The sequence below is a fragment of the Mesocricetus auratus genome, unplaced genomic scaffold, assembly GCF_017639785.1.
Source record: "Mesocricetus auratus isolate SY011 unplaced genomic scaffold, BCM_Maur_2.0 Super-Scaffold_100691, whole genome shotgun sequence".
Taxonomy (NCBI): Eukaryota; Metazoa; Chordata; class Mammalia; order Rodentia; family Cricetidae; genus Mesocricetus; species Mesocricetus auratus.
This window is the reverse complement of record NW_024429267.1, coordinates 46,069,289-46,095,072: the sequence shown is the minus strand read 5'-3', so window position 1 is coordinate 46,095,072 and position 25,784 is coordinate 46,069,289. Positions and strand designations below refer to the sequence as shown.

At 51.9% G+C, this 25,784-nt stretch overlaps 3 protein-coding genes across 10 annotated transcripts in view; 1 reads left to right on the top strand and 2 right to left on the bottom strand.

Annotated features, from left to right (window-relative positions):
* Positions 1 to 8,975, bottom strand: part of Cdhr4 (cadherin related family member 4) — a 29,218-nt gene extending 20,243 nt beyond the window's left edge. Inside the window, exons 1-19 of one of the 3 annotated variants that reach the window (XM_040740184.1) lie at positions 8,831 to 8,975; positions 8,399 to 8,586; positions 8,134 to 8,296; positions 7,966 to 8,057; positions 6,550 to 6,660; positions 5,886 to 5,989; positions 5,564 to 5,700; positions 5,165 to 5,348; positions 4,913 to 5,066; positions 4,596 to 4,689; positions 4,054 to 4,257; positions 3,834 to 3,973; positions 3,217 to 3,367; positions 2,910 to 3,130; positions 2,556 to 2,698; positions 2,069 to 2,125; positions 1,904 to 1,967; positions 1,638 to 1,668; positions 1,015 to 1,193 (exon numbers count right to left, since the gene is read on the bottom strand). In XM_040740184.1, coding sequence (XP_040596118.1) covers positions 1,099 to 1,193; positions 1,638 to 1,668; positions 1,904 to 1,967; positions 2,069 to 2,125; positions 2,556 to 2,698; positions 2,910 to 3,130; positions 3,217 to 3,367; positions 3,834 to 3,973; positions 4,054 to 4,257; positions 4,596 to 4,689; positions 4,913 to 5,066; positions 5,165 to 5,348; positions 5,564 to 5,700; positions 5,886 to 5,989; positions 6,550 to 6,660; positions 7,966 to 8,057; positions 8,134 to 8,296; positions 8,399 to 8,586; positions 8,831 to 8,876 — 2,379 coding nt within the window. In that variant the 5' untranslated portion in view covers positions 8,877 to 8,975 and the 3' untranslated portion in view covers positions 1,015 to 1,098. Of the gene's footprint in view, positions 1 to 1,014; positions 1,194 to 1,637; positions 1,669 to 1,903; positions 1,968 to 2,068; positions 2,126 to 2,555; positions 2,699 to 2,909; positions 3,131 to 3,216; positions 3,368 to 3,833; positions 3,974 to 4,053; positions 4,258 to 4,595; positions 4,690 to 4,912; positions 5,067 to 5,164; positions 5,349 to 5,563; positions 5,701 to 5,885; positions 5,990 to 6,549; positions 6,661 to 7,965; positions 8,058 to 8,133; positions 8,297 to 8,398; positions 8,587 to 8,830 lie in introns of those variants that run through there. The other 2 variants (XM_013116978.3, XM_021229980.2) reach the window with 2 other exon arrangements.
* Positions 8,976 to 13,401: 4,426 nt separating this feature from the next.
* Inka1 (inka box actin regulator 1) lies at positions 13,402 to 15,082 on the top strand. Of its 2 annotated transcripts, none has more exons than XM_005074912.4 (2): positions 13,402 to 13,623; positions 14,240 to 15,082. In XM_005074912.4, the coding sequence occupies exons 1-2, from the start codon at positions 13,573 to 13,575 to the stop codon at positions 15,038 to 15,040; spliced, it is 852 nt and encodes a 283-aa protein (XP_005074969.1). In that variant the 5' UTR covers positions 13,402 to 13,572; the 3' UTR covers positions 15,041 to 15,082. The 2 variants fall into 2 exon arrangements, with proteins under 2 accessions (XP_005074969.1, XP_040596202.1); XM_040740268.1 differs by lacking the exon at positions 13,402 to 13,623 and adding an exon at positions 13,668 to 13,819.
* A 162-nt stretch (positions 15,083 to 15,244) lies between these two features.
* Uba7 (ubiquitin like modifier activating enzyme 7) lies at positions 15,245 to 24,310 on the bottom strand. Of its 5 annotated transcripts, XM_021229975.2 has the most exons (25): positions 24,140 to 24,310; positions 23,887 to 24,055; positions 23,668 to 23,802; positions 23,472 to 23,578; positions 22,501 to 22,591; positions 22,264 to 22,399; positions 22,074 to 22,171; positions 21,830 to 21,976; positions 21,279 to 21,449; positions 20,985 to 21,092; positions 20,757 to 20,837; positions 20,522 to 20,680; positions 20,281 to 20,446; positions 19,997 to 20,202; positions 19,849 to 19,913; positions 19,584 to 19,767; positions 19,436 to 19,510; positions 19,055 to 19,226; positions 18,281 to 18,363; positions 17,930 to 18,022; positions 17,651 to 17,842; positions 17,069 to 17,185; positions 16,106 to 16,198; positions 15,931 to 16,031; positions 15,245 to 15,479 (listed from the first exon to the last, which is right to left on the bottom strand). In XM_021229975.2, exons 1-20 carry the CDS (start codon positions 24,166 to 24,168, stop codon positions 17,957 to 17,959), a joined length of 2,448 nt encoding a protein of 815 aa, XP_021085634.1. In that variant the 5' UTR covers positions 24,169 to 24,310; the 3' UTR covers positions 15,245 to 15,479; positions 15,931 to 16,031; positions 16,106 to 16,198; positions 17,069 to 17,185; positions 17,651 to 17,842; positions 17,930 to 17,956. The 5 variants fall into 5 exon arrangements, with proteins under 5 accessions (XP_021085634.1, XP_040596199.1, XP_040596200.1 ...); XM_040740265.1 differs by having other exon boundaries at positions 16,106 to 17,185; XM_040740266.1 differs by lacking the exon at positions 17,069 to 17,185 and having other exon boundaries at positions 15,245 to 15,519.
* Positions 24,311 to 25,784: the final 1,474 nt, after the last annotated feature.

The window sequence follows — 25,784 nt, the reverse complement described above, 5'->3', positions numbered from 1 at the left end:
CGCCGATTCGTCAACTGTCCCCGTCTATCAGAGTGTGCCTCTCGTGCAGAATGCCTGGGGCACGTGACTGTGACAGCATGAGTTGACGCATGCGCGCCATCCTCAGATTTGCTGGCGGTGGCGCTTTTGCTAGCAACGGGCTAGGCTAGAGCGCTCTTGCTTTTCTCACCTGCGCAACCCTTTCGGCTTTGAGCTGGCAGCGTTTATCATACTTCTCGCACACGCTTAGGGAATGTCCATGGTATGGTATTTGCTTTGCCGCCTGCCCTAGTTCACTGGCGAGGAAACTGAGGCGCATAAGAGAGGTTGAGCCAAGGTCACACAGCCTTAGGAAGTGGTGATGATGGGCACCCTCACCTCCCCTCGCTACAGAGTTAACCAGTGTTTCCTAAGCGTCCCCCAGCCACAGCCTTCTGTGCTACCTTCTCAGTTTCTGGCTTCCCCTTCCCCTGGTTTATTTTGCATAAGAGTTAAATCTGCATCAGGCACAAGGTCTCAGCACACAGTGGTTACTCCTCTTTGCCCCAGAGCATCCGTGAAGTTCCCATGACAGTATCTTTTGCCCTTGGCTATTATGATCTGTCTGTCTCCAAGGCAAACTATTGAGTCCCATGAAGATGCCCATCCCTTGTTCTCCATAGTAAGCCTAACCCAGGACTTGACTTCAAGGTTAAGATGCCAAGGGCACCACAAGACAGCATCTGGTCGCACACCCACATGTCCTGACTAGTTAATTCTAGAACTTCGAGTGTTAGCTTCTGAGACTTGGTTGCCCTGTCTATAAAATGAGGGTGAACAAGAGGAAAACTCTATGAGCTCTTAAAATAAGCCAAGTACTCAGGTAAAGCCCCCGGTAGCCCATCAGTTACTAACAAAGAGCCTCTTCTGCAAAGTTGTCAGTTTGCAGTCAGAGCATTAGATAATGCTTCTCCGCAAGGAGGTGGCACTTTCTCCAGGTAAGAAAACGGAAAGAGATCTCAGAGCTTCTCCCATATAAAGATTACAAAAGGTGGGTAGTGTTCTGTCTGTACTCTTTATTACTGAGGCTATGATCATGTGAAAAGGGGATTCCACACATAGTGAGGCAGCTGCTTGGCCTCAGAGCCAATGCCGGGCTCCGGTGCGCGTGTTGAACAGGTAATCTCTCCCTGTGCCTGAGCCCAGATGTACAGGAGAGAGACGGGGAGAAGGGACTACTGACTTAAGTGGTATCATCACCCCTTCCCCAGGGAGCCAACTTCTCTCCCCCTTCCCTTCTCAGCAAAGAACCCTGAGGTCCCACTCAAATGACCAGGAAGCCAATGGATACCAGCTACCCCACAGCAGCTAGTGGCAGATTACTCTGCTACAATTGTACTAGAGAAGCTGGGAGATCCAGAGAGCTTTCCCCCTCACCACATCTCCCTCCCACGGTCAGCTGGGGCGAGACCAGGTCTGAGTGGTCATCTGGTTCTTGACAAAAGTTGGCGGAAGGTGAGGGAGTGATGGGGGGGGGTAAGACAAGAAAAGAGCTCAGTTTGTGAAAATGTAGATGATGGATGTAGTGGTGGCAGTAAAAAAGAGATGGGGAAAGGGAAGAGAAAGTCCTGGGAAAGGGTGAGGGCCCAAGCAGGGAATAGTTATAAAAAGAGACTTACAGACATCGTGGGCTCTGCCATCAAAATGGTGCTGGAAAGAATAAAAAGGCACAGTGAGTTGAACCTTGCCCACAGGGAGCAGCTGGAAGGGTTTGGTGCCCACCTCCCTCTGCTGTCTTGGTGGTGGTGTGGGCACTCTCACAGGGATAGCCATTCACGGGCAGGAAGTCAGGCTTTACAGGGATAGGGAGTACCCCTAGAGCCGCCTCGGTGCCCTCAACTTGGGATATGAGCTGGCATTCCAGACTCATGGAAATTCTGGGTACCTGGGACATCTCCTTTCTTGGTGCCTCCTTGAGCCTCTCAATGGATCCTGCATTTCCCTGGATGCTATAGCAAATCAGAGTACAAGTACAAGATAAGAGTCTGGGCCCCAGCCTAAGTTTAGGAGATGGGCTCCCAAGATGTAGAGGTAAGCAAAGGAGACTGACCTGTTTAGCAATAGAGCTCTGGCTGGTTTGTTTGGTGCCTGTAGTGACTGGGCAAACCTAAAATGCCAGAGGAAGGAGTGAACGCAGCAGGCCTGTTAATACTAAGGAGTAGTGTCATCGTGTCATTTTATATTAGGGACAGCCAGTGCCTGTGTGAGATGTCCACACTGTTCTCTGTCCTACCCCTAGACTTGGAGGATTCAATTTACAGAAGCAGGGCAGATATCAAGAAGAAAACAGATGTTGGGAACTGGTATGTTTCTAGCTCTGAGCCATCTATGTCCATCCAGCTCCAAAACTGGACTCCTCCAATGATGGAGACCACTTCCAGTGTCTCATTCTGAATACTTCTGGAGAGACAGAAGTAGCCCTCCTCAATCTGTTTGTCCATCAGTGTTGCAGTGTTATCAAATATCGAGTAAAACTACCTATTCCAGACAGTGTCTATATATAGGCTGAGAAGCAGAAAGCAGAGATAAAAACATACCCCCGTAGAATCCTGCTGAGGAGCCAGCCCAGAACCAGGAGGAAAACTGCACCAGTCGCTGTCAGCACTACCACAAACCAAGGCTCTGGCTTCCAGAAAGCCTCTACATCTGTCACAATCAGGGGTGTCATTGTTGAGGACACCTGAAAGGAGGGTCACAGACTCACCACTGCCATTGACAGTCTAGCTTTCAAATTCTCTAGGAAGTGGGGCACCTCACACCCCAGATTTATTTTTTCACCCAGCAGTTTTCTCCAAAATGTTTTCTGTCACAGTTCCATCTAAAAAGGTCAGATGTCTTCACCCTTCAAGATCCTCTCTCCCAACCCCCCAAGGGCCTGAGAACCCCCTCACTGTGCTTCTGTGGGTGCTGGTGGCCACAGTGCTGGCCCTCCAAGGAACTAGATGCACAATGATGGTTGCTGTGGTGCTGAGGTGGGGGATGGAAGGACCCACATCAGCAACATGAATCAATAGCTCATAGGTGCAGGGCTGCTCTGGCCACGGAGGCCCCAATGCAGTGTCATTGTGCATCAGGACACTCCCTTGCAGTCTAAATCGGCTCTGGCTATTCCCTGAAAGCAGAGTGTAGGAGAAGAAGGTGTTACACTGCATTAGCCTGACCCTCACCAACAGCCTGGTGGCCCCCACATAGTCACACCTCCCACGATGCTGTAGGAGAGCGCCGAGCGCTGTGGCTCCTGAGGGATCCAGCATGACACCTTAGTCACCTCCATGCTACGACCCAGGGGAGTGTAGATGGTGAGTTCCTGAAATGGAGGCTCACACTCGGGGGCATGGTCATTCACATCCTGGAGAAAGGCCACCACATTAGAAATGACTACAGTCAATTCCTCAAACTCCCAGGCTAGCCCCTCAGCCTCCTTTGAAACCACTGAACCTAAGTGGCAAGCAACAGGTGGTAATGTTTTCCATAGTGAGCCCCTCCCCGAATGAGGATATCCCTGGCAGTGATGGCACACGCCTTTAATCCCAGCACTCAGGGAAGCAGAAGCAGGTGAATCTCTGAGTTTGAGACCAGCCTGGTCTACAAAGCTAGTTCCAGGACTATGCAGAGAACCCCTGTCTCGAAAAACCAAAAAAAGACAGAAAAGGGAGGAAGGAGGGAGGAAAAAGGGAGAGAGAGAGAGAGAGAGAGAGAGAGAGAGAGAGAGAGAGAGAGAGAGAGAGAGAGAGAGAGAGAGAGCGCTGCATGGAAAAGCAGGCAAAAGTCCAGAGGGAAGTTTGTCTTTTTTTCCAGGTCTGGAAGTCAATTACCTCAACCTCAATGGTTATAGTACATGAACCTGAGCGACGGAGGTTGAGGTCCCAGTCTTGGCTGTGATCAATCAGCAGAATAGTGATCCTGTACAACCTCTGTTGCTCATAGTCCAAAGGTCCCAGGAGGTGAAGCTCGCCTACAAGAGATGGTCACAGCCTTAGCCTGCAGAGCCAGCTCTGGCCCCTCCCTTCCCTCCCAGCCCTGGGAGTTAAGTACCACTGAGCCGATCCACAGCGAAGGTGGGGGGGGCACCAGAGATGTAGTACTCGAGGCTGTTAGGAGGGTAATCCATATCCGTGCCCACTATGGAGCCCAGCAGAGTGTGGGGCCCTGCATCCTCCCGAACTCGGAACGTTCGTGGGACACAGGCTGGGGAGAACTCATTGACGGGTGTTACCATCACCAGTACCAGAACCTCAGCTGGGGACCATTTGGCAGTTAAGGAGCTGGCCTGAGGTACCAAGACCTGCCCTAGGGTTCTTTTTTTTTTTTTTTTTTTGGTTTTTCGAGACAGGGTTTCTCTGTGGCTTTGGAGGCTGTCCTGGGCTAGGGTTCTTAATAAGTAAACATGGCCCTATATTGCAGGGAGGGTTTTCTGGGGAGTGGGGGGAGGTCTTAAAAGAAACACCCTAGGGATCTTCAACTGAGAGTCCTGACCTAGTTTTTGAAGGAAGATAGCTGTCTATGTCTGGGGCATCGAAAGGGGTGAGCAAAAATAGCCCTGTCCTGAATGTTCAAGCCTAAGTATGGTCACTCACTGGTCATCTGGGGCTGACCATTATCAAACACCAAGATGGAAGCTGCATGCTGGAAGCAAGCCCCAGGAGTGTCACAGTCCAGTGTAGTATTCACCTGGCCAAGGAGACCAGAGAGTAAGATGAACCCAGGATCTGAAAGAACTTGAGTCACAGTACCTCAAAACTAGGGTATCCGTGTGTAGCCTACCTTGGCCTTGTTTTCCAGACTCGGGCTGTCTTCACAACCAAACTCCATCCCACCTCCAGGGTCTCAGGGCCAACCAACCCTGGTCCACCCACCTTGTCTGCATGGGAATCTAGGAGTGGGTGTTGGGCACCTCAAGGACTCTGTCACGAAGACGGAGGCTGGCGGAGTCCGGAGGATTGTGGAACTGCAGCTGGTAGCTGAGGGGGGCGCTGGTAGAGTCCGGGTCAACACAAGTGAGCGTGTTCAACACAGTGCCCACAGGAACAGTCTCTGGGATTTGAGTCCTGGGAGTGGAGGGCAGGAGGTAAGACAGGAGTCTAGACCAATGGTGAGCCAGGAAATCTCACCCCAACCAGCCCTGGCATGGGTTCCGGGAACTTACACCAGTAGCGCAGGATGGCAGCGTGGGGGCCACTGGTTGACCGCCCGCACGTTAACCGTGAGATCGAACTCCGCACTGACCCAAGGCCGGAGCTTCTCAAAGGCCCTCACCTGCAGCTTCGTGACCCCGGCGCCCTGAGCGCGAGCCAAATCCAGGGGCACGGTGGTCCGCACTACCCCGTCCGCTGGAAGGTGAAAGAAACAAAGCTCCTCCCCGCCCCAGTCAGTCCCGGTCTCCACCAACTGCCCCAGGGCGGGCAGATAGAAGGTTTTGATCATTGCCACCTCTTCCTCTAAGGTCAGGGCTCTCAACCCCAAGCTTTCTGATAGAAGTTACCTCTGTGCCCCACCCTTTCCCAACCACAGACATCCCCAGTACCCACCTGCCTCCTTCCCTCACCTTGTCCAATGGAGTAGAATGGGCTGGGTCGTGGGGAGAAGATTTCATAGCATAAGTTGAATCCCCTAGCCTCGACCTGAATCACCTTGCTCCCAGGGACCAGATCCTCTGAGATGGTGATACTCTGGGCCTTCTGTCTGAACCGAAAGCGAGAACCTAGCTCCTGCCTGCTCCTGCTCACTCCAGCAGGGTCTCCAGGAGCCTCCCCCAGGGCTCTCTTTCTACAGGAGTTTGAACACTCCTTCGCCCTGCAGCCTACTGCAGCTGTTCCCCTGGGGATAGATGCAGACTCCTCCACTGTTCCCAGGGTAGGGAGCCTTACGGGAAGGAGACTTGGCTGGAGGGCGCAGGCAAAACCTTCACTGTCAGCATCCCTTTGCAGCTTTGGCCTTTTCCTAAGGACACTAAAATCTGCAGCTGGAAGGTCTGTCAAATGCATATATGTCAGGAAGGAAACCATGTTATGTGTCCACTGCTATTTCCATTCCTAGTCCTCAAGACCTCCACAAAGAACCCTATGACTTATGCTGCTGACAAGTGCCCCTTTGAGCCCTATACTTCCGGGCCACTAATTCTTTTGAGTCAAAGTGTGAATTAGGTTAAAGCTGCTAAGAGCCAGTTACTAAGAGGTGGAAGTGTGTTTCCTTTTGTGGTGCTGAGGATGGACCCCAGAGAACTGCAGAAATGCCAGTTTTAAAGAGGGAGCTTCCTTCTCAATGGCTCGAAGTTTTCTCTCTAAGTTTGATTGCCATAAATGCTGCACTACATGTTAGAGGACCTGTGAGATCCCAGAACCACAGGCCTGTCTTCTCTCTGGACTTCCAGATCTCAGCATAGAACAAAGCCAAACAGAGGGGACAGTCAGCATGAGGGCAGCAAGGGGCTGAGACAACACGTTTGTCAAGGTAGCCAAGAACAAATAATTTTTCAGAATATGATGGTCCTATCTAATCCATAGCTATCCCCGGGTCCAAATCCATGCTTACCTTTGGAGCCTGGCCTTTGAGACCCTGGGATGGTGCTCGCAGAAATCCCTGATCATCAATGGAGAAAGGCCCGGGGAAGAATGGAGGGTCTTGGGCACTGGTTATGTTCATCTAATAGAATAGAGATATTAGTGGTCCTCTCCAGTCCCCAGTGCCCCAAGTACTCCCTGTCAATATCCCCCAATAAGCCAGCAGGCTGCTGCTTATATCTGATGGTCCTGAACCCTGCCACGGGTCACCCCAGTGTCTTCCATTGCTATCCCTGGCTCTGATCCTCCGTACTCTCTGCTAAAACAACTACCCTTCAGGATTTTTTAAAAAATCCTTTTAGACAGGATCTCTCTGTGTAACCTTGGCTGTCTCAGAAACGAACAACAACAACACCCTTGTGAGCTGTGTGCCAGGCCTCTTCTTCTGGGCCACCAACGAGCTCCCAAATCATAACACAGAGACTTAATAGTTTTTAATGCTTAGCCTAGCTTAGGCACATTTCTGGCTAGCTCTTTTAGCTTAAATTGTCCTGTTTCTCTTTATCTACCTTTTGCCCTGGGGTTTACCTTTCTTCTCTGTGACTTACTTTCATGGCTTCTCTAAGTCTGACTGACTGGTGTGTGCTGGTTTCTTGCCCCGGGAGTGTTTCTCATTCTCTCCTCCTACGTCTCTCGTTCTTCCCTTCTCTCTCAAGCCTAGCCATTTAGTCTCTTTCCCTGACAGCCCCACCTGTCCTTTTTCCTGCTCAGCTATTGGCCATTCAGCTCTTTATTAAATAAAGCACTTCAGGTGCCTTAGGCAGGCAAGATGAAACAGATGCAACACATCTTTACATAATTAAACACACATCCTTACAGCTTTAAACAAATACAGCATACACAAAAGTCACCTTTACACAGTTAAAGTAATATTCTGAAGCATACACAAATGTACCACATCTTTATCCAGTTAAAATATTTCACAACAGAGTTGGCTCAGGCCTTGCTGCCAAGCCTGGACAGCCCGAGTTTGGCCCTGGGAACCCACATAGTGAAAGAGGAGAACCAACATCCAGAAGTTGTCCTCTAAGCCCCCACAAACATGCTACAACATGTGTATGCTCATGTATATCCGTGTGCATACACTCACAATAAAAAATGGGGAAAGTCCACAGTTCTTTCTAGAGTTACCAAAGTGATAAAAAAATGGTCATGAACTCAGAACACATAGAACTCAGAAGACTTGGGTCCCTGTGGGAAACTGCCCTCGTCGATGGGAGGGTAGGCAGCTCTTACTGGCCCTCTCCAAGAACGTGCATCATGCAGAGGTGCAACTGTCTACCTCGGGGTCTTTGGAGGCTATGCCTGACCTGGCAGGAACTGTGATTTCTCTCCCTGTGACCTCCTCCCACACCCTGTCACTCACTGCCCTGTGTTCTGAGCTTACCTGGGCTCTCTGGACTCCTAGACCTGGCAGCAACAGAGCGTACAGTAGGGCCCCAGGTGTGACTGTCTCTGGCACATAAACGAATTCCCCAGCTGTTCAGAGAAGAAGCCAGGGAGGCTCTGTTCAGGCCACGCCTTTCCTCTCCCAACCTGCCACCCCCAGTCTCACCTGGGCTGGCAAATGGACCAGCACACCGGATACGCCCGGGGTCCCGCTGCACGTGCACAAAGAGTGGTCCCGCTAGCACAAAGTTGCCACACTTGTACTGCAGCTGAAGCTCATAGCGGTTTACTGCAAGGGCATCCAGCCTAGCAGAGCTGCTCAAGGTCACCTGTGGTGGGGTGGCAACAGCATGCAGGGTCCAGCCTGCCTGTCTTTGTACACTACTTCTGGCTTGGGTCCCCACAATCCCTAGTTGTACCCATGACCTTACCTTTCCCAGATAGATTCCCTTATCATGCCTGTGCAGGCTGGGGTTGTTGAAGAAGCTGGTAGGCGGTCTCACACTGAGTAACTCCAGGGTGGGCATGTAGGAGGAGCAGTTGAAGGAGAAAGGCTGAAGGATGGTGCCAGGGCCTTGGCTCTCAGAGATATCTATGGACCAAGGCAGGCTGTGGAGGACTAGAAGAAAGACATATTTAGAAATATAACGATACCTTTTTCTGACCACATCTGGAGGCCAAACAGCCGAAGTCCTTCCTGCCTCCCACAGTAACATTTTAAAGGCAGAGAGAACACAGTTGAAGAAACAGCCAAGATAAGGAATAGGGGCCAGAGGTCCCTCGGCCTCTGCCTCCACATTAGCTTAGCGAAAGGTCAGAAATTCACTGGAAAACTGGAGTGCCCCCACCCACCTGTTCCTTACCAGAGATAAGTAAAGCAAAAATCGACAGGAGCCTGAGCAGCGCCATGGTTGCCTGAGGAGATGGCAGAGGGAGCTGTTTGTCAGGCTAACTCTGTTGCCAGGCTAGTTGCTTAAACATAGGTTAACTGTCAGGCGGGCTTCCCAGACTCCAGCTCCTCCCACCCGCAGACAGAGCTTTGGACCCCTGGCAGGCTCCTGGAGGGGCAGGGAAAACCCCATCTTCAGCGGTTTCCAGTGAATTCTTCCATTCATTACCCCTACCCTGAGGGGATATAAGGGGAGGAGGCTCAAGCTACCGATGGTGAAACTGGTCACATTGTCCTTGGAGACAGAGCAAGTACAGTGCCCAGGAAAATTAGCCCCAAGACCAGTCACCCCACAGAGTCTGCATTCTAGCTGCCTCTTCCCATCATAATAAATTTAAGCCCAGTCACCAAGAAAATCTCTCTATAGTTGTCTACATTCAACAAATAGAATCCTTTGTAGATGAAATAAAAGTAACCCCAGGGGCTGGGAGGTGGTGGAGCACGCCTTTAGTCCCAGCACTCGGGGGCAGAGGCAGCTGAACCTCTGGGATCTCTCTCTGAGTTTGAGGCCAGCCTGGCCTACAAAGCTACACAGAGAAACCCTGTCTTTAAAAAAAAAAAAGTAGCCTTAAGACATGATGGTACAGGCCCTTAAAACCCCAGCACTAAGAGGGCAGAGGCAGGCGGATCTCTGTGAGTTCAAGGCCAGCCTGGTCTACAGAGTGAGTTCCAGAACATCCATGGCTACACAGAGAAACCCTGTCTTAAGGGGCAGGGTGGGTAGATAATGTTACTTGGGGGAATATCAACTGGAGGGGACAAAGGATAGCTTCTGAAAGGGACTAAAGATGTGCTATGTATTGCGGCACCTGCACAAACCTATGCAGACTAAGATAAACCTATGCAGACTAAGATTTACTGAGTCAGCATCTTTGAAATTTGTCAGTTTATTATATTTTTTATTTAAAAAATCTTTTTGAGACAAGGTCTCTCTATGTAGTCCAGAGCGTCCTCAAATTCATTATCCTCCCTCCTGTCTACCTGTCAGCCAGAATTACAGGTCTATACCATCATAATTTACCGTTTTTGAACTTCTCTTCACTTGCTCTCTCTAGCCCCCCTCACTCTTTCTTCTATCTACAGGAGTTAGGCTCATCCCTCTCCCCACAAAACTGCCCTTGGCAGGGACCTTAATCACCAGCACTTTTCTTTTGCCAACTTAATTTATTAACATCTAATTAATTTTTTATGTGAGTGTTTTGCCTGCATATATTATGTGTATCATATATGCATGTCCTGGATCAACAGAGGCCAGAGGAGGACGTCAGAAACCCTGGAATCGTAGTTACAGATAGTTTTGAAGCTCTATATGGTTTCTGGAATTCAAACCCAGGTCCTCTAAAAGAGCAGCAATTGTTCTTAAGGACTGAGCTATCTCTCCAGTCTTGTTATTCTGTTAATTTTAATTACTATTTGTGTGTGATGTGTGTTGTGTGATATGTGGTGTGAGTGTGTGTGGTATGCGTATGTGGCCAGGAGGACAACTTTCAGGGTCAGCTCTCTCTTACTGTGGGATCCTGGGATTGGAATCAGGTCTTAGGCTTTTTTATCCAGTAAGTCATCTCACCAGCCTTATTTTGAGACAGGGTTTCATTATATTGCCCAGGCTTCTCCTGCCTCTACCTCCCAAGTAGCCGAGACTACAGGCACATGCACACTCTCAAGCCAGAAGTTTATTCTTTCGTGTGTAAGTGGAGGTGAGTTGTTTGGATTCGAACATTCAAGGAGGTCAGGGGTCAGTCTCAGGTGTTGTTGCTCAGGAGCTGTTCATCTTGCTTTGTTCCGTTGCTTGATACGGGGTCTCTCTTTGGCCTGGAGGTCATCAACTAGACTAGGCTGTCTGCTGCTCAAACTGGGTGACAAACCCTTGGGGCCACACTTGGCTTTTTCCTATGGGTTCTGAGTAGCCTCAGGGCTTCAGCTGCCTGTGGCAAACACTTCACTGACTGAGCTGTCTCCCAAGCCCAGACTTCAATCGTTTGCCCTCACTCCTCCAAAGTGCTTGGTGCTGGCTCCCTTGGCTCTAAAATACCCACGCTCTTTCTGATTCATCTCACTTCTCCACTCTGTTTTTTTGAAACCCTTTTTTATTATTATTTATCTCACTTCCCAGGTCAGTCCCAGCTCCCTCCATGCCCGATCTAACTTCTCTACTCTTGTCTGGCTTCTTTGCAACTTCTGCTCCTTTCCTTCCCCAGTTCAGGGAGTGCTCTAAGGAGTGAAAGCTGCTCGCTGCTCCCCTCCTTCACACTCATCACCTCCAACTCCGGCAAGGCCATGACCTGGTTTTCCCTCCCAGTCCAACCCTCCAGTGCTTATCTCTCGTGGACTCCACAACCATATCCCTAGCAGCTGAGCCTGTATCTCCTCAAGGCTCACATGTCCGCAACGATCATTTCCTTTTTTCTAGTCTTTCAAACGTTTTTTTGAAGATTTATTTAGTTTTGGAGACTAGTTGTATCAGGCTTTTTCTTTGGGGCCACCAACCAGTTCCCAAATCATGACATGAAGACTTATTATTAATTATGAATGCTTGGTCTTATCTTAGCTCCTATTAATGTTTCTCTTTATCTGTGTTTTGCCTTGGGGCTTTTTACCTTTGTGTCTTTCTGTGCATCTACTCTGTGTGCAGCTGTCCGGCAGTTGCCTGACTGCTGGCCCCAGGCATACCTATCTTTCTCCCTCCTTCTCTCCTTTTTCCAGCTTGGATTTCTCTTCTCACTTAATCTCTCTGCCAGTCAGCCCTGCCTATCCCTCTCATGCCTAGATATTGGTCATTCAGCTTTTTATGAGACCAATCAGGTGCCTTAGGCAGGCAAGGTGAAACAGATGTAACACATCTTTACATAATTAACAAAGGCAGCATAAACAAATGGAACACACTGCTTGGCGGTGGTGGCGCACACCTTTAATCCCAGAACCCAGGAGGCAGAGGCAGAGGGATCTCTGTGAGTTCGAGACCAACCTGGCCTACAAGAGCTAGTTCCAGGACAGCCTCCAAAGCCACCCTGTCTCCAAAAACCAAACCAAACCAAAGGAACACACCTTTACACAGTTAAAGTAACATTCTGCAGTATAAACAAATGTAAGGCATCTATAACAAGTCTCTTTTTCTTTTCTTTTTCAAACTTTTGTTTATTGATTTTAAAGTACTTATGTTGTTTTACCTGCATGCATGTCTGTGAAGAGGCAGCTAGAACTCAGACTCTGTGGGGTGACTGGTCTTGGGGCTAATTTTCCTGGGCACTGTACTTGCTCTGTCTCCACTCTGATTATAGAGTCTTTCTCCCAAAACAACTGCATCTGGCAGGAACCAGCACTGGTCATTCCCTGAAAAAGTTCCATGCTTCTTATGGCATCAAAAATAAATCCTAGAGTTGCCCCTGAGGGTGCTGGAAGCTTGTTTTGATGACTTCTTTCCCTAATGCACAGACTCCTTCCCCCCATCACACAGGTCTGTGTCTTCCAGAGTTGGTCTGCCTAGCTCCTGTCCCTCGATGTCCTTTACATTGACAGACCCTTCCGTGTAAGATGCCCCTCCTCATTGGACTTAAATGAACTGAATCCGGTTGCATATCAATGTCAGCCAATCTTTGTTGTTGTTTTGCTTTTTGAGACAGGGTTTCTCTGTGTAGCAGTCCTGACTGACCTGGAACTCACTTTGTAAACCAGGCTGGCCTCGAACTCACAGAGATCCACCTTGCCTCTGCCTCCCAAGTGCTGGGATTAAAGGTGTGCGCCACCACAGCCCCATCGACGAGTCCTATCCCTCAACTGAATTTATTGCCCTCGTTGTCCTATATTTTTCTGCCCGCTGGTAGGTCCTGGCTGTCTCAGAGTCTACCTTTGTTTATGGAATGGTCTCAGTGGAAAGGCTCTGAATATTCTGGCCAAAGAGCAGTTTTTCTTTTCCATTCCTGCACCCAACCTATTGGCTGATGGTGCTGGGGAGTGGGGATGTAGACCTTAGCCCAGCAGTCCCCACTAGAGGGCGGTCCAGCCTGCTTCCGCTCGGCCCAGGCTAGAGGAATGCCGAAGGGGATTTAGCCGTGGCCCTTCCCTTACTGCCTGCTTTAAAGGCTCTACGCAGAGCAGTCACCAGGAGGAACCTCAGTCTTATCATTTTCAGGGATTGTCAAGGCCAGCCTTGACAGACCCCGAGTGGTCACAATATCGTCAGATCAGACGATCCGGACCGTGGGCGTCGCATCGGGGCCCCAGTACTAGAGACCGCTATTTCACCAGGGAACAAATTGGAAAGCTGAGACCACTGGACGAACGCGCGGGGGTGGGACGAGGTCATGTCTGTCAGCTAAACCTTTTGAGACATCAGGGGGTCTTGAGACCCAACCGTGTCTCCCGAGGCGCTACAGTCCCTCTCCTCAGCAGAGCGGGGCTGGAGGGCGGGGCCGGAGGGGGGGGTAGGACATCTTCAGCCCGCCCCGCCTCCATTGGCTAGGGCGCCGGGGGCGGGGCGGGGCGCGGCTGCCAGATGTTGGGGCGGCAGCGGCGGGAGCTACCGAGAGCGAAGAGCCTGGGAGTAAGGCAAGGGTGAGGACGCCGCTGGCGGGCCGGCCCGGCCCACTCTGCGCTGCTCTCGCGGGTGACCGGGAAGGAGCTGAGGCGCCTGGAGAGGACTACAGCACCAGCACCAACATGCACAGCGCGCGGCTTGACAGCTTCCTGAGCCAGCTCCGCTGGGAACTGGTGAGGCTCTGGAAGTGGGTGTGGTTGTGAGGATGTGCGTTGCGTGCGTGGCTGCCGCCTGGCTGAAACTGCAAACGGGTACCGAGTGGGCTCCGGGTACCCATCCGAGTCAGGATGGGGGCAGGGCAGCGCGGTGCAGATGGCCCAGATGGCCCGCTTCGGGTTTCTGACGGTTGGGAGCTGTTCTGGGCATCAGGTAACAGGCGCCCAGCTGGCCCTGCCGGCGGCGGGAGAGAATAGTCGGGAGAGAGGTTTCTTTTGGGGACTGGCAGGGAGGGAGCACCAAGGGCCTAAAGAAGAGCTGTGCTGCTGTGGACACCCCTACCACAGGCTGGCCTATGCCTCTTTCCTTTACCCTGCCCGCCCGCCCTGGTGGCGCGTGCTGACTTGCCCGGCCCTGCGTGCTGCAGCCTGCAGGACTGCCACCAGCTCTGCGGATGGGAGCCACATGAGCCTCGAGTGCCAGTGCCCCCATGTGGACCCTATGCTTACAGTTCTGCCTTGCTGCCCAGAGGCTTTTCAAGTTCTTTTGAACCCTCTGTTCAGGGCTGGCCTGGTCAGACACTAACGGGTGATAAGCAATCCCTCTCCGACTTCTACTCTCTCTTTCCTTCAGTTGTGTGGTCGGGACACAGGCTCGCCTCCAATGTCTGGTCCACTGCAACCCAAACCCAAAAGTGATCCAAGTGTACAGCCCAACCGCCAGTTCAGGGCCTCAGATGCTCTGGAAGAGGATTCTGTCTGCTGTGTGGAAGAGGAGGAGGAAGAGGAAGCCTTGGTAGCTGAAGACAAGGGTGTATCCTCGGGATGTCCTAGGGAACATGCCCTAGACTGGGACTCTGGCTTTTCAGAGGTGTCAGGCAGTACATGGCGAGAGGAAGAGCTGTCTGTACCCCGGCGCCAAGCACCCTCAGAACGGCCACCTCATAGCCAGCGCTTCTCAGTCAGTGACCTCCCCCTGCGTAGCAGGGCAGCTGGAACCGGCATACCCCTTGCTCACCGTCCTCGGCCCAAGTCCACTCCAGATGCTTGCCTGGAACATTGGCAGGGATTGGAAGCAGAGGACTGGACGGCAGCACTGTTGAACAGGGGCCGAAGTCGGCAGCCCCTGGTGCTGGGGGATAACTGTTTTGCCGACTTAGTTCACAATTGGATGGAGCTGCCTGAGGCAGCCAGCGAGGGGAGTGATGGTGGTGTACCCCGAGCCCGTGCTCGGCCCCCTCAGTTCCTGCTAGGCCTCTCTGAACAGCTACGGCGCCGGCTGGCCAGGGCTCGCCGGGCAGCTATGGCAGGAAAGCGGCTGTCATGCCCACCCCGTTCAGAACCTGAGCTGCCTGCGGACATCTCGCGATTTGCAGCCCTCATGAGCTGTCGCAGCCGCCAACCCATCATCTACAGTGATGTCAGCCATCTCTGAGCCCGCCCTCCGTCCAGGGACAATAAAGGCCTGTTTCTAGACTGTTGGTTCCATACTCCTGAGGCTTCAGGAAGCGTCCCCAGCCCTGTGGAACACAGCCACGGCAGGCTAATCTAGAATCTTCCCCTTCCTTTCCAGGGTCCCAGCCTTGTCCATCTCACACACATGTGCCTGACCGTCCATGTTAGCACCCAAGTTCTCCACTCTCTTCAACAAGTTTTTATTGTGAAAGTCTCTGCTGTAGGCTCAAGATGCAGGGATTTTATGTCGGGTTCGTTACGACCGAGTGGTAGCGTGGTAGCTACCTTGCCGCAGCTCATAATGCAGAGGTGGAAATGCAGTTTCGTCCTCCTCACCCTCACAGCTCAGCTCCAGCACCAGTGCCCGCAGCCCAGGCTCAGGCTCCTGGCCGGTCACTTGCTGAACCAGTTCTGTCACCCTGGTATGGGAGGGGGTTTAGGGGAGGCTTGGTTGGTGAGCTGAGGAAGACAGAGGGCAACCTGAGTGGTCTAGAAGGTGCCTGTGAGCCCTCAGGAGCCCAAGCCCGGAGCAGGAGAGGCTCCAGGCAGGAAACATCTGAAACTATTTTAGGAGCAGCTGGTGGGGGCAGGCAGGAGGCAGGAAGCTGTGGGTCCCCTGGGAGTAGGCTGTGAGGAGGGGGGCTGGGCAGTGTATGGGGAGTCAGGGGGGCTGGCCAAGCAGACAGCTACTGAAGTCCCCTTCCTCAGGCTCTTAGCCCCACCCCCAAGCCCATTTGTTGGCCCCATTTGGTGGAAGAATGCTTCCAGAAGGTGTGAGGGGCCTAGAATGGGGTTGAGAAAATGTGGCTGTCACCCATCCTCAACATCCAGGCACATGGTAGGGCCTGGCTACGCCCATTCCTGGCTCACCTGAGGCACAGGCACCGAGCCTGCTTTCCAAGTGGCCATTGGGCGGAATAGAGTACGGCCTGACCATACAGCAGCATCTTCACCTTCAGCTCATGTTCTTCCTACAGAGACACACATCAGGTACTCACTGGGCCAGGCCGGGCTGGGCCTGGGGCAGAGAGGAGACAGGGCGCACCTGGAGATGAGCCAGCAGCGATTCCAGCGTTCTCTCAGGCTGCCCAGCAGGCACGGTCAGGCGGTCCCAACAGGTCCACTTCAGGCTATGAAACTATGGGTGGAAGCGAGGAGCAATTAGAGATTTCTCACACAAATCTGTAACCCCTGGCCCAGTTACCAGCAGCTTTTCCTAGAGGAGGAGCTGCTGTAGAGGCAGGAAGTCAGAGCCAGGAGGGGGGGGTGGAAGGTGGGATCTGGGCCCAGAGTCTCAGCCCCCTCCCCACCCAGGCTGGGGCCAGCACAGGAAATGGAGCTATGGGGCCCTGGACAGGGAAACAGACACCCATCACACAGGCCAGTTGGGGGGGGCTTCCTGAGGAAACTGGAGCTGGTCTGCTGCAGTCTCCGATAAAGCTGCTTGCTCCTCAAAGCGGAGGCTGGGAGCTGGAGGACACAGCTCATGCTACTCCCCAGTCCTTACATACAGGGCTTTGACTGCTCATGGGCATGCGAAAACCAAAGACACAGTGACAGCGTAACCCTACCGACCCAGAGATATCTTTTTCCCAGTTGAAGAGTCCTGGCATCTATAGCTGAGGAGAGATGGAGCAGACATCCAGAGCCCAGGGCAAAGGGTCCCTTCCTACCCTCACAAAACATACGGGGTCAAGCTGAGACTAGGCTAGAGGCGAGATGGGCTCCTACCCACCCCCATTCCATGGACAAAGGCAGTCTCTGTGCTGGTTAACAGTGGGGCACCTCACAAAAGCACTCTGTGTGCTTGTCCAGAGGGACCCTAGGCTAGCTAGTGACCTCTGTCCTTTCCCTGGTGAGGGCTTCCTTCTACCTCCTTTCCTGTTCCTCGGGGAAATGCCAGCTGGGGCAGAGCCTGGGCGCACAATTGGAAGCGTTGCTATCCTGCCTTCATAGGAACACCCACACAAACAAAACCAACAACACCCTCACATGTGTCCACACGCACACCCATGAATGTTCACACTGAGGAAGATCCTTGCTGTCCCATCTGGCACACAGATGTGTAAACTTGATCCCTCCATGTTCACACACCAGGGTTGCCCAGACCTTGCTGTACTCGTATCTGTAGCAGAAACACACACGCCTATAGGGCTGAGACCCACACTCATGGTAGCAAGCCTGGTGCCCTTTAACTTGGCTTGAGGTGTACGGAAAAGGACTCCGTAGAGGGGGTTAGACTCCTCTCTGGGGCTGAGTCTATGGTCACTCCTCCCTACTCCCTCCCACCAGGATATTATTGAGAAGGAGGGGCTGTGGGGGGTGTCTGGCCCCACTAATGAGTTAAAGCTGCAGCTCCCCCAGACCCTGGACTGCAGGGGGGTTGGGGGCTATGGCTGATGGCTGTTTCCTGTTTCTGACAGGTCCCAGCCTGGCTTCATAGCAGGAGGGGAGCTGGAGAGAGTCTAGAGGATTCCCCCATAGTCTGGGGCCTAGCGAGAACCAACAGTCAGAGAGAAGACTGTTAGCTTGGCTGGGTAAAGGGAAACCCAGGTCTAACGGGAACAAGGGTAGGCTATCAAAGGCTCACCAATTGGAGGGCTGGGGCAGCAGGCACTGATCGCATGAAGTAGTTTTCAGCCAGGTGCAGATAGCTTTGACGAAAGGTACCAAGGGGCTGTGGCCCACTAACCACCTTATACAGCTCCAGGCCCAATAAGCCTGCCACAACCGCTGTACTGGTGGCGATGGCTGGGATGATCTGGCCCACAATTTGCTTGATCTGTCAAGGACAGGGCATCTGGTCTAGGCTCAAGGCTTAGGGCTGAGATTTGGCTTTCACCTCCAGGTCTGAGCCCCAAAGAGTTACCTGAGCGTGGTTGACTGGTAAGATCCCTTAGTTCTGAGCTCTAAGGTCAGCCGCTGCTACCACAAAGTCCACATGGAAGGTGCTGTCATCATCCTGCCAGGCCCAAGTCACGGTCGTGTTAGCACTACGGTGGCACCCCTCCCCATGGGCAGCCGGATGCCATTGGCTGGTCTCTGTACAGCTTTGTGGTTGAGCACCCACCATCTCCCTCCTCTACCACACAGGGCAAAGGAGGTGCAGGGGGAACGAGCTGCCTCCACGGCCTTGGAGGAAGGAAACTCGGGTTCTCCAGCTACCCCAAATCCCTTACCTTCTCCCAGCCCAGGTCATCATTCCCACTTAGGGGCCCACCTTCCCAAACAACACAGGCTTCAGCGGAGGGCCTTTGCTCCAGTCTCCCAGAAGTTCCTGCAGTTCCTTCAGCTGCTCCGGGCCTGTCAGGGGAAAGGGAATGGGAGCAGTCCTTAGTTCATCTCCTGTACTTTAGAGCCTGTGTTCATCCTTGATCTCTGCCTAACCTGCCACTCGCTGCCACTTGATCAAATCAAGGCGTTCCTGGTTGATGCTGCAGCCTACTTCCTGGCAGCCCGCTCCTTACCACCTGCGGTTACCTCTGTGGCTCTGTCCTCACCTGGGGATCATAGCTAGGCGCTCTGCAGAACATTCTAAATTCTGAAAGTCTCTCAAGAGAACTGAGATATGTTTCAGGCAGCAGAGAGAGGACCCACTAAGGGGCTAAAGGATAGAGATAAACTAAGCAGCAAAGTGAGAGACCCGGAAGGGGCTGAAGAGATGGCTCATCCTTTACAAGCAGTTCTTGTAAAGGATGCCAGTTCAATTCCCAGCACTTACATGGCAGCTCACAACTGTCTCTAACTCCAGTTCCAAGGCATCAACGCACCTTTCTGGTGTCTGTGGGCACCAGGCACACATGTGATGCATAGGCATACATGTTGGTAAAATACTCATACATATAAAATAAAACTTAAATGAACAACAACAAACCCAAAGAAGGCCAGAGAGAGGAAGCAAATTAGCTGTAGGGCTTTCAAGCCCCATCTGCCTTTTGAGTACAGGCTGAAGATGGGAACAAGCCTAGAATGACTGTGTAAGACTGGAACTCACCAAACTCAGCAGCACTAAAAGCACCATCAGAGCTGAGGTTCCAGTGCATGGAAGCAGGCTCTGGCAGCAGCTGCAGCAGTTCCTTGAGTGCAGTCTGGTCTCTCGAGCCAGGCAGCCCATGCATTTGTGCATACAGGTTGGCAGCTGACAGCACGTAGAGGAAATGCATGTCCTGAAGCCAGGCAGAGAGCAGGAACAGATTCATGGGTACAGGGGATGGGGTTCATTGCCCTTTGGTGAGTATGTCTGAATGCCCGACTGTCAAGTACAGCTCCCACATTTGCACAAGCGTGGCTCTCTTAGCATCTGTGCATCTTAGCAAAACGCAAAAGTGGTGACCTCTACTCTCTAAGAGGACACATGTCTAAGGACTCCACTCACTTGGTTGGGGTCAAATTGCAAGGGCTGTGGACACCTTTTGGATCCTGACCAGAACAGAGTTCCATCCTCAAGTACCTAAGGAAATAGAGGCTGCTGGGCTCAGTCTGATCCCCTAGAGCCAGCATCTGCCCCACCGCCGACCACCTACTTTATCAGATGGGAAGTGTCTCAGCAGGTCTACAATGCCATCATGGAAGCATAGCTGCCAGTGGCCTAGAGCCCACACCACACAGTCTTGCCAGGTTTGTGGGCGCATTTTTAGGACACCCATCACTTGCTGCAGTAAGATTGATGTTTGCGTCCTATCCATGCCCGACAGGGAAGTACGTGTCCTGGAGAAAGAGGAGGAGGTTTGAGGCTGAACTCTGTGCCTGGAGTCCTGGACTCCTACCTTCCTCCATTTTTGTCCTTACTCTCGGTAACAGTTGATGGTCTCTGCAGATCGGCTGAAGAGTCCCTCAAATTCATCTCGGACCCACTGTTGGGGGGGAGGATGAGGTATTAGACGAAGAACAGATGTGCCATTTGGGGATTGAGATGGGTTGGGAGGGATATATGTACCTGCAGGATGTGCTCGACTGTGCTGGGGAAGTACCTCAGAGTACACAGAGGGTGGGGAGCCCCCTCAGGATCTGCAGCTGACATGGGGCCTTTGTAGACGTCAGTCACATAGGGCACAAACACTGAAGCGCTCCCGCGGGTTCCCTGTGTGCCTGCCTCCAGCAGTGGTTTCAGATAGTGGGTGCATCGAGCAGCGACATAGTGTCCTGACGAAAGGGCACAGGGTGCGGGGTGAGGCTGCCAGGGCCGTGGGCAAGGGGCTCAGCTCTAAGGTAGGCACTCACGGGCCTCGAAGCTGTCCAAAGCAGCAACAACACCATCCACCCTGGAGAAGAAGTCGTCACCAAAGATGTGCTCTGTGGTGGGATCCAGCGGGTAGGTATAGGAGGTCACTTGTAGGTCTGGGTTTAGACACTGGGCTGCTGTTGCAGCCACCTCTGCCTTGGGCTTCTGGGAAGAAAGGAAATGGGTACATCATGAGAAAGCGGCCTGAGAAGCAAGGATGTAAGAGGAACCAGTACTCACCCCAATGTCCTGGGCCCTGAAGAGGAACTGCCTACTGAGGTTGGAGCGTTCTATGTGGTCCATGTCAGCAACAGTCACGCCTCCATTAGCCTTGACTCCCAGACCCATGAGGGCAAAACTTTTGAGCATTTCACAGCCAATGGCACCAGCACCCACCTGCTGGCAGGAGCAATCTTATCCAGGGCACTTGGCCTGGATTTCCCTGCAACATCCCCGCCATCATCCCTCAGCTCACCAAGAGGTAGTGTTGGCAGCTCAGTTTCTCCTGAAGGCCAGTCCCAAACACAGCAGTTTGCCCATCATATCGGCAGTTTCTCTAGGGAGTACGTGATGGTCAGAGACAGCTGATGCCTGTGCTGTGTGTCATTCACTGAGCTGTTAAATCTGGACCCCAGGAGCATTGTTTCTCAGGTTTCTCCTCTAACCCTTATTTTTGAACAAGGCTTTCACTGCCAGTTCTCACCGGATGACAGTCCTCAGGATTGGGAAGGAGCTCCTCATCTTCCGGAAGACATTCAAGGGCATCAAAGTACAGCCACTGGTCCAGGGGCATGAACTTCCCGGAGATTGCCTGGGGATGGGCATTTCACTATGGGGGTTTCTGCCAACGTCTAATTCTTAACCCCCTTAGGTCCCATCCGAGGGCCGCACCTGGGCTGATAGAATGCTCCAAGGCTGCTGCTTGGTATGGGTGCCTCTGGCACACACATTGACCTGCCCACTTTCCCAGTTCCTTCTTTTCCCCGCCTGTGTCTACCTTCAGGACTTCCTGGGCAGCCACTCCTCCCAGAATGGCTGCCATGGGGCTTAAGCTACCAGCACTACTCAGGACAAGTTTCCGAAGTAGAGCCTCATCCAACAACTCTTCTTTTGTCCCTTTTAGTGGCTCCAGGTCCTGGGCCAGGTGCACCACCGTCTCTGCATCAACCTGTGGGATGACACTGAGGCATAGCATATGTGGGCCTGGTAGCCCGTCTGAATCCTAACCTCCCCCCAAAGCCTTCAGGCACCCATCTACTCTATTCCGTTGAGGCAGCAGGGTCCTAAGAGAGAAAGCCTGGCATTGTTGCAGAGCTTCCAACCTGCCTCTCATGGCTTAGGGATGGAGCAAGCAGATTGTAGGCCTCGTAAGTACATCTGTGAACACAATCTTAGTGTACAATAGTGGTATTCATGTCCTGCTGTTGAGTATAGAATCTGCCTCTAGGGTTCAAACTTGGATCTGTAAATGGTCATTGAAGTGGAGTTTGAAAGGTGAGAGATCCAGTAAGACAGAGGCTGTGCATTGTACAGTGTGGGGGCGCTCACAGGATCCCAGGGCTTGGGTAGCCGTCCATGAAGTTGCTGGAACTTGTGCAGTGCACGGAAGGCCTGATGTAGGCAGTGAGCACGTTGTGCTTCCTGAGTGCTCTGGACCACCACACGGGGCTGATTCAGAGCTGTGTCCAGGGACTTCTGTGGGGTCAGAGTTGTCTGACTCAGGATGAGGTCTGGGACACTGTGCACCCTTGATGTGACCAGGTGCTCCCACCCCAGCTTGACTTGCACTCACATGCCTCATAGTCTTGGGTCTCTTGACTTCAGTAACAACCCCACCTCGCAAGTAACGGGAGAAAGCTCTTGTGTCTCCAATCTCCAAAGACCCATCTTCTGGAAGATATCCAGCCTAGTAAGCCATGACTCCTAAAAATAAGTAGTTTCTGCATAGCACTGAGTCAGGGGTTGGAGTAAGATTGACTTACTCTGCACACGGACAGGCTGAGGAGAACAATTGTTGAGCTCAACCATGCCTTCAATGCCTGAGAAAATCACCAAGTCCCCATCACAGAAGGAGTGTCTTTTGGTGTCTCGTCTCAGAGTGACAATGCCGGGCAATCCCTGAGTGAGAGATGGTTTGACTTCAGAGTACCTATACCTGCTTTCCGCAGGCCTGGCACCTTTCTTGGATATCAGGTAGATCGATACATCTCAGCACCCACCTGGGAGATGTCCTGGATGGCAGCTGTCATGGGTTCTACCTCTGTAGGGTCTGCCACAGTGAAGTCCTCACCAAAGTCACAGAACACCCGCCTAGTGTGGTTGGCAGAAGTTACTGGGGAAGCTCACCAGTTGTGAGTAATGGTAGGGGACACTAGGACAGGCCCAGAGGGAAAGGAATTCCAGAAAATTAAGATTTGGGCGCATAAGTTGTACTAGAACAGGTCTGGACCCTGAGGTACAGAAACAAGCATGGAATTAAGATGATCCTTTGCTAGCCTTGAGGCAGGGTGGAGGGTGATAGGAACAAGTGTTAGTGTTCAGGCATCTGTACTGGCCTGTCCTTGGGGTTCTGACAGGATACGCCCTTAGCTGCAGCCACTAAGAGCACCGCCTGTGCACATTCACTCTGTTCCCTTTTATAAGGGTCCTGCCCACCTCCCATCCTTTTTCTTTCTCTTCCTCTCTCTGTCTGTTCCCCTCTCCCTTTCTCTCTCCCCCTCTTTCCTCTCTCTCCCCCTTTCCTCTCTGCTCTCTCCTGCTACTCCTGTCTCTGGAGGCCAGTCTACTCCCTTTCCTTTCCCCTTTTTATGATCCCTTTCCTTAAAAAAAAAAAAAAACTCCTCTGCTTGAACCCTGTTGAGTGGCGTCACATGGCGTCTTTCTCTTTCTTGCACACCGCTTTTCTTAAGTTACAACAGCAAGCTTAGAACAGGGAAAAACTGGGCATGGAGAGATGGCTCAGTGGTTAAGAGCAGTGACTGCTCTTTCAGAGGTCCTGGGTTCAATTCCCAGTACCCACATGGTGGCTCACAATCATCTGTAATGAGATCTGACTCCCTCTTCTGGCCTGCAGGCATATATGAAGACAGAATGCTGTTTACAAATAAGTAAATCTTAAAAAAAAATCTGGGAAAACTTTGGGGTCAATTGCTGGCAGAGATGTAGTGAGGTATACAGGTAGTCTCCTCACCCCACAAGGCCCCGAGTTTCAGCCACCAGAAAATAGACTCCATGCTTATGGCAGAAAGTTCCCACCTTCAGCTGCTCCTCCAGCTTGGAGTCAGTCAACACCACCACCTACATGGACATCAGAATCACTTGCCATCTTTGCTGTTAAGGCAGGAGGGAGGTTCTAGGCTGGCATGCAAATGGGTCTGGGGTAGTACCTGGAAATCCAGTAGCAGGTCCTCAGTGATGTCACCTGTATGGACAGAGATCTGGACAGCTTCATTGAGCTGAGCCAATGGTGCTTGAGAGGCCTCAGCCCTGCTCCTTCCCAAGCTCTCCTCCGAGAGGAAAAACTAAGGGACAGAACAGTAGCTTGATCAAAGAGACCCCTCTTCAGCCCTGCTCTGGGAGGGAGCATAGAGACCCTAAGAACTCACCTGAGCAGCCAGGTCAGCCCAGCAGGTGGGATGGGGGTCGTGTAGGGTGAGGCTGCCCACACCCATAAGGACCAGGTTCTTGGCCACCTCAGCTCCTAGGCCCCGCAGACCAGATAGCAAGACACTGGCTCCCTGGATCCTCTGCATGGCAGGCAGGCCCAGAACATACCTGTGGTCAAGAAGTCGGAGGGCAGGCAGCTGGAGACCAGAGGTCTGGAGGCCACCCGACTTTGCATCCCACCTTGAGACTCACAGCTGCCTGGAGTATCGCTCCCCGTCCATCCTCAGTCCTGGGGCTGGAGAAGGAGACAGAGATGCTCACAGCTTTGGGGGAGGCGAAGGGGAGGTGGCACAACAGAGTTTGTAGCTGATGCAAACAGGAACCAAAGCGCCAGCTGCTGCTTGTCAAAGTTCCCTCCCTGGCTCCTCTGTAATTTCAGGAAAACAAAAGTGAAACTAGACTCTGAGTTGGCTTCAGATGCCAGCCCTCTATAGGTCAGTTGGGGTTTATCGCCAGGATAAGGCCCAGTATTACAAGAGGCCAGTGAATCTCTGAGTCAGATCAGAGAGTGGGGAGCACAGGGCAGCAACAAAACGAAGACAAACTTTTCAAACTTTTGTTTTGAAATAGTTGCAGGCTCACAATAACTTGTGAAAATAACACAGGGAATTGCTGTGTACTGTTTGTATTAATTACACATAACTGTGCTTCATAAATGTGTATAAAGTATTTTGATCATAGTCAGTCCATTAGCCTCCCATGCTACCCTCCCCCTTTAACTTTCATGTCCTTTGTTTTTGTGACTTGGTGAGTTTCATAGAATCGCTTATAGGAGGGTGGGCGAGAGGTTATTTGGGCACCTTACCAGTGGCTACAGAACTAAACTGTCGCCCCCTCCTGGAAGGGGCAGGGTCATGAATCCTTGCCCACTCCATGACAGAATGCTCCCAGTCCCAAATGTACAGATGTTGAGCAGGTCACAGGTATTATGAGTTCAAGAGACAGCAGCCGTGTCACGGCTGGGAGACAGTGCTGCAGACTCCATCCTCCAGCATTACATCCTGTTTCCTAGGTTGTTTCCTGAGCCTTGGATAGGGCTGATATGGATGTCTCTGTTTGGGCTGAATGTTTGACAGTCACTTACACTTTGACCAGGTAGGAATCTCTGCAGTTACCACTGCCCACTAAAAAAGAAGCTTCTCTGTGGCCGAGAGATGGCTCAGCTGTTAAGAGCAGGGGCTGCTCTTCCAAAGATACTGAGTTCAATTTCCAGTACCCACATGGTGGCTCAGTCATCGATAATGATATCTGATATCTCCTTCCGGTATGAAGGTATACATGCTGATAAAGTACTGACAAAAAAGCTTCACTGACAAAAGCTGACATTAGCCCTGATCTATGGTCATTAGCATAACTATTGGAAAGCAATGAGATGGATGCAGCATACATATTTTGCAAAATAACATCTGCTGCTCACCCATGAGGGCCTATGACCTACTCATCCACTGACTTTTGACCAGGTTTATTGTATTAGACATGAATTCCCTTCTGTGGAGTGAGCTTCAGTTCTAACAGGAAAGTGGTTAGCTATCACCACAACAGACTTGCTAGTATTTTATTGTGATGTTGACTTTTTTCTTTTTTGGAACAGTCTCTCTGTGCAGCTCTGGCTCTGACCTGGAGCTTACTGTGTAGACCAGAGATCTGCCTGTATCTGTCTCCTGAGTGCTGGGATTAAAGGTGTGAGTCACCACTTCCAGCCTTGTGGTTTTTGTTGCTTTTTTGTTTTTATGGTTACAGAAAGCAAGTGGAGGTCAGAGGACAACTTGTGATTTCAGTTTGTTCCTCCTACCACTTGGGTACTTGGGATTGAACTCAGGTCATCAGGCTTGGCAAC

Excerpts from the sequence above, each read along its gene's own strand:
- Uba7 (XM_040740265.1), bottom strand. The coding sequence starts at position 24,168 with ATGGACGGGGAGCGATACTCCAGGCAGCT. Across the intron at positions 24,056-24,139 it reads GAGCGATACTCCAGGCAGCT|GTATGTTCTGGGCCTGCCTG; the intron begins GTGAGTCTCAAG and ends TCTTGACCACAG. Across the intron at positions 19,511-19,583 it reads GACACTTCCCATCTGATAAA|GTACTTGAGGATGGAACTCT; the intron begins GTAGGTGGTCGG and ends CTATTTCCTTAG.
- Inka1 (XM_040740268.1), top strand. The coding sequence starts at position 13,763 with ATGGCCCAGATGGCCCGCTTCGGGTTTCTGACGGTTGGGAGCTGTTCT. Across the intron at positions 13,820-14,239 it reads GGAGCTGTTCTGGGCATCAG|TTGTGTGGTCGGGACACAGG; the intron begins GTAACAGGCGCC and ends TCTTTCCTTCAG.